The sequence below is a fragment of the Gastrolobium bilobum genome, unplaced genomic scaffold (assembly GCF_033153095.1).
Source record: "Gastrolobium bilobum isolate Gb01-03AN ecotype WA unplaced genomic scaffold, APGP_CSIRO_Gbil_v1 utg123580, whole genome shotgun sequence".
Lineage (NCBI taxonomy): Eukaryota > Viridiplantae > Streptophyta > Magnoliopsida > Fabales > Fabaceae > Gastrolobium > Gastrolobium bilobum.
In genome coordinates this window covers 12,938-19,476 of record NW_026899270.1, presented here as the reverse complement: position 1 = coordinate 19,476, position 6,539 = coordinate 12,938, and the positions used below count along the sequence as shown (strand labels likewise).

General features: G+C 37.1%; 1 protein-coding gene across 1 annotated transcript; it reads left to right on the top strand.

Moving 5' to 3' along the window:
• The first annotated feature begins 2,518 nt into the window (after nt 1-2,518).
• LOC133289081 (CCA tRNA nucleotidyltransferase, mitochondrial-like) lies at nt 2,519-3,663 on the top strand. Its single transcript, XM_061486947.1, has 3 exons — nt 2,519-2,665; nt 2,755-2,885; nt 3,603-3,663. Exons 1-3 carry the CDS (start codon nt 2,519-2,521, stop codon nt 3,661-3,663), a joined length of 339 nt encoding a protein of 112 aa, XP_061342931.1.
• Nucleotides 3,664-6,539: the final 2,876 nt, after the last annotated feature.

Genomic DNA, 6,539 nt, shown 5'->3' with positions numbered 1-6,539 from the left:
TTGGTCCCTTACCAAACTCTTATACAGCATTCACAGTTGCAACTTTATTTTGTGAATTGGTAGTAAGAGTTCATGGTTTTCCTCGATCAATATTGACAGACAGAGATCGTATCTTTTTAAGCAAGTTTTGGAGCCATTTATTCAAATTAAGTGGTACTACTTTAAGGACTACTTCTTCGTACCATCCACAATCTGATGGTCAAACAGAAGTGACCAACAGATACCTTGAACAGTATTTACGTTCCTTTTGTTATGAGCAACCAAGTTCTTGGTGCAATTTCTTGTGTTGGGCACAATACCACTACAATTCAGCTATTGGCATGTCTCCTTATCAGGCAGTCTTTGGGAAGCCTCCAATCATGATACCTTTTTATCCGAGAGGATTGATTAAATTGGAAGTAATTGATACAATGTTGCAGCAAAGAAATGAAGTTTTAACTCAGCTTAAGGTCCATTTGCAGCGGGCTCAGAACCATATGAAGGTTCAATTTGATAAACATCACAAGGAGCGTTCATTTAATGTGGGAGATAAAGTTTGGGCCTGATTACAACTATATAGACAAGTAACAATTGAAAGAAGAACCAATCACAAACTGGCTAAACGATTTTTTGGTCCCTTTGAAGTTCTTCGAAGGTTAGGGACTACTGCATATGAGTTGCAGCTACCTCCAGGGAGCCAAATTCACCCAGTGTTTCATGTTTCGCAGCTGAAACCTTGTATAGGCTCTATACTAATTGTACCGAATCCACTACCTCCTTCAGCTGTTGATAACAGACCTGTGCAGGTTCCAGTATCAATCCTAGGCACACACCATTCTTTTTGCCAGGGACAACAAATACGTGAGTTTTTGGTTCAATGGTCTAACACAGTTCCTGAAGATGCTTCATGGGAGAAAGAGCAAGATTTGCGTCACTGCTACCCATCTCTCGACCTTGAGGACAAGGTCATTGTTGAAGGAGAGGGAAATGTTACACTAAGAAGATCAAGTAGGGACAAGAAGCATTCATCGAGATTAACTGACTTTGTTGCTTGAAGAAGTCATATAATTGTATCAGTATTAGTTGCATGTAGTTAAAGAAGTGGTGAAACAGTTGGTTCACACGTGTATAGTGTGCATGTATTCATTGGGTGATGAGTTAGTTAGTTTACACGTAGATAGATAGGTGGCAAGTGAGTTAGTTGATATGTTTGTATATAATACTATGGAATATGAGATAGAAAGTCATTCAATAAAAAAACTCGATACAAATTCTCTGTTCTTTCCTTCTTTTCTATTATGTTCTTCCTTAGGTTCTTAGAACCTAACATGCTGCTATCTCCACCTAGTCAAGCTAGACTACATATAGTTAGTTGTTTATTATGTATAATTTTTAAGAAACACGGACATATGTCAACTTGCAATGACACTATGACAATTCATGAACGAAATGCAAACATCAACCTTCATTCAATTGAATTAGCGGATTGGACCAGTTGGAACAATTATATGTAACGTTATATGAATAGTTGTAATGTTTGAGCAATTTTGCTTAAAATAACAGCAAACGATGGAACATGCATCCACTCCAAAACACCCTCATCCTTTTCACTTTCGGCCACTAATCGAAACAAGGCCTTTTGTGGCTATGGGGTAAATGGGTTGGGCGCAGACCTATTCCTATTTGAGCTTGAACTTACCTATTTTTATTTTTATTTTTATTTTTGGATAAAAAATAGGAGAATTCCAAAAAAAAATAAGAATAGACTTGACCTATTTAAATCAAAGTCTAACCTTACCTTGAACTCACCTATTAGGTTGATATAAGCTAGATCGCCTATAGTAAAAAAAGGAGATGATATTACTCCTATATTTTTCATGTCTATTTTTTTTCTAATATCATTAAATTATAATCTCAGTCGAACTTTACATTTTCTCTCTCCTCTCATTATTTGATAAAATTGTGATCTAACGATGTTCGAGAAAGTAAATAATGCATTGAAAAAGATGAGCAATATCCTATCCCATTAAAGAGTCAAAACAATTCACATATTAGTCTATTTAAGCCTATCAAATTTTCAATACATATTAAGAATTATAAAATATAAATGAACTTATGTTGCAACCAACCCATTTCTTGGTTCTTTTAAATAAAGAAAAAAGAAAAAGAAAGAAGTATTGGTCTATGGAGTTGAGAACCCGACCCATTTATTCTGGGACGATCCATTTCCATTGGCTCTCCAATTCAACGGTCTCATCTCATATAGCACTAGTAGTATGGCACTGGGATGAAGAAGCAAAGCGGTTCCAGTCTCACACTGTTTTCTTCTTTTTATAAGAAAAATAAAAAATAAAATAAAAGGAAGCCCATGAGACTGGCTTTGAAAATAGCGACTAGCCTAGTTTTGCTACTTCCCAGACCGAAGCTGAGTTGTTTGTCACTGACACGAACGGTTGTTGTTCCTCTCCACTCTCACCGTCCTGCCAAAACCCTTATACGAACCACAACGCCGTCGTTTCAGAGTTGCATATGCGCACCAATGTCTACGCAACAGGTTTTCCATGTTCGTGAAAAGATTGAACTCTCTGACACCGAGAAGAGCATCTTCGATAGGCTTCTCGCCACTCTTCGTCACTTCCAACTCCAAACTCAGCTCCGAGTCGCCGGTGGCTGGGTTGGCGACAAGGTCCTCACTATATCCGAAAATGGCTAGATAGCCCTAATTCATTGTTTGCTTCTTCTATTGATTCGTTTCGTGTTTGATTGGTTTTGCAGCTTCTGGGAAAATATTGTTACGGTATTGATATCGCTCTTGACAATATGATGGGTGCTGAGTTTGTGTATAAGGTCAAGGAGTACTTGTTGTCCATTGGGGAAGATGTACAGGGAGTTTGTGTTATTGAGTGGTATCTTTCTAATTTGTTCCTTTGCACTTTTTCTTTCCATCTTTATAAATAGTGCTTTTACATAACAAGGTTTTCATTGTCAATTTGGCCAGTTTAACTTACTTTAGTAAAATACCTAATAGAAACTACATGTTTTGATATCCATAACAACAAAATTACTACCATTGCGTTATAAATTGAAAAGAAAAAGACGAAGAGTAACATAATGTTTAAGCCACTAGGATTGGTCTAGTGGTGGGTGTTTGGGTAGTTTACATGAGGTTATAGGTTTAAATCTAAGTACCACCATTATATTCCAAAAAAAAAAAAAAAAAAAATGTAATGCAATGTTTAGAAGTTAGATAATTGATATCTAAATCAAGCAGATCACAACATGATTTTCATTTTCCGAAACAAATTCGTAGTATGCATATGTAAGTAAGCAATTCTTAACATTAAAAGTGAGAAAGTTTAGTGTAATTTTAAAGTTTTGATGAGTATTGCCGAGTATGACTCGATTGCATGTTACGGAACGGAGTTGATACATTCTTGTCACTAGTGTTAATGAACTAATAAACTCACGAGTTTGACAACCTTGCTTAATACATACCGTTATGCTCTACATTGGTTTTCAAAATTTGTGATATAGTAACAGTATACTTAGGAACAATGAAGAAGTTGTTTTTTTTGATGATATCGTATTTTTGTTTTGTTTTGTTTATGTGGTTACTTGTGCAGCCTGTTGGAACTTAACAGAAATAAAATAGACGATGGCAAAAACAAACACAGTGTTGAATAAAATACTCTGCCACATTTTTATTGAATCACAAATATAGCCTTTAAATAGGCATTTTACATAACTGAAAAGAAAACCAACTCCCACTAATTGAGAGTGGAACTAACGTGCAAATACAGGAAGAGAAAAATCAGGAATGCATATAAACAATCCTAACTAACAGAGTGATGGCAGATTAGATTTTCCTAAATTATAGCTGAAACAGTTACCATATTTTAGATCATTTCTCAACACTCCCCTTTGATCCAAAATCACACACACCAAGTAAATTCCTCAATTGCTCATGTCTGCTTCGTGCAAGTGGTTTTGTGAGGAATTCAGCAATTTGTTCTTCACTATACTGCAATATTGCAAGTTTATCTTCTCTTAAGCAACCAGGTCTCTAATAAAATGAGCCCTTATATCAATATGCTTGGTCCTGCCATGAAACACAGGATTCTTGGTCATAGCTATTGTTGCTTTATTATCAAAAAAAATTTGAGTTGTTTCTCTTTGCTTCTGTCCAAGATCTTATAGTATTCTGGTTAGCCAAATTCCTTGACATGCTGTTGCAGTTGCTGCAATAAACTCAGCTTATGAAGAGGATAATGCGATAGTGGCTTGTTTTTTTGAACTCCATGAAATGACACCAGATCCAAAATAGAATGCATACCCAGTAGTGCTTCTACGATCTTCCATACATCCTGCCCAGTCACTGTCCGTATATCCAACCAGATTGCATTGTTTCACCTGCTTATACCATATTCCAAAATCTAGAGTTCCTGCTACATATATCAGATTCTTTTTGCTGCTCCATAATGATGCTTTGTAGGAGTATGCATAAACCTGGATATTACTCCAACAGAGTAAGAGATGTCAGGTCTATTGTGAGTTAAATAAATAAGACCACCTACCAAGCTTCTGTATTGTTGTACATTAGCTTCTTCAGTACCATCATTCAGCAACAATTTCTCATTTGTATTCATTGGTGTAGCAGCTGTTTTGCACCCCATCATATGGAACCTTTTCAATAAATCTGTTGCATACTTCCTTTGAGAACCCGACCCATTTATTCTGGGACGATCCATTTCCATTGGCTCTCGAATTCAATGGTCATATCTCATATAGCACTAGCAATATGGCATTGGGATGAAGAAGCAAAGCGGTTCCAGTCTCACGCTGTTTTCTTTTTTTATAAGAAAAATAAAAAATAAAATAAAAGGAAGCCCATGAGACTGGCTTCGAAAACAACGACTAGCCTAGTTTTGCTACTTCCCAGATCGAAGCTGAGTTGTTTGTCACTGACACGAACTGTTGTTGTTCCTCTCCACTCTCACCGTCCCGCCAAAACCCTTATACGAACCACAACGCTGTCTTTTCAAAGTTGTGTATGCGCACTAATGTCTACGCAGCAGGTTTTCCATGTTCGTGACAAGATTGAACTCTCCGACACCGAGAAGAGCATCTTTGATAGGCTTCTCGCCACTCTTCGTCACTTCCAACTCCAAAATAGACGATGGCAAGAACAAACACAGTGTTGAATAAAATACTCTGCCACATTTTTATTGAATCACAAATACAACCTTTAAATAGGCATTTTATAAAACTGAAAAGAAAACCAATTCCCACTAATTGAGAGTGGAACTAACGTGCAAATACAGGAAGAGAAAAATCAGGAATGCATATAAACAATCCTAACTAACAGAGTGATGGCAGATTAGATTTTCCTAAATTATAGCTGAAACAGTTACCATATTTTGGATCATTTCTCAACACTCCCATTTGATCCAAAATCACACACACCAAGTAAATTCCTCAATTGCTCATGTCTGCTTCGTGCAAGTGGTTTTGTGAGGACATCATCAATTTGTTCTTCACTACTGCAATATTGCAAGTTTATCTTCTCTTCAGCAACTAGGTCTCTAATAAAATGTGCCCTTATATCAATATGCTTGGTCCTGCCATGAAACACAGGATTCTTGGTCATAGCTATTGTTGCTTTATTATCTCAAAAAATTTGAGTTGCTTCTCTATGCTTCTGTCCAAGATCTTCTAGTATTCTGGTTAGCCAAATTCCTTGACATGTTGTTGCAGTTGCTGCAATAAACTCAGCTTCTGAAGAGGATAATACGACAGTGGCTTGTTTTTTAAACTCAATGAAATGACACCAGATCCAAAATAGAATGCATACCCAGTAGTGCTTCTACGATCTTCCATACATCCTGCCCAGTCACTGTCCGTATATCCAACCAGATTGCATTGTTTCACCTGCTTATACCATATTCCAAAATCTAGAGTTTCTGCTACATATTTCAGAATTCTTTTTGCTGCTCCATAATGATGCTTTGTAGGAGTATGCATAAACCTGGATATTACTCCAACAGAGTACGAGATGTCAGGTTTAGTGTGAGTTAAATAAATAAGACCACCTACCAAGCTTCTGTATTGTTGTACATTAGCTTCTTCAGTACCATCAATCAGCAACAATTTCTCATTTCTATTCATTGGTGTAGCAGCTGTTTTGCACCCCATCATATGGAACCTTTTCAATAAATCTGTTGCATACTTCCTTTGAGAACCCGACCCATTTATTCTGGGACGATCCATTTCCATTGGCTATACAATTCAACGGTCTCATCTCATATAGCACTAGCAGCATGGCACTGGGATGAAGAAGCAAAGCAGTTCTAGTCTCACACCGTTTTCTTTTTTTTATAAGAAAAATAAAAAATAACGACTAGCCTAGTTTTGCTACTTCCTAGACCGAAGCTGAGTTGTTTGTCACTGACACGAACCGTTGTTGTTCCTCTCCACTCTCACCGTCTCGCCAAAACCCTTATACGAACCACAACGCCGTCGTTTCAGAGTTGCGTATGTGCACCAATGTCTACGCATCAGGT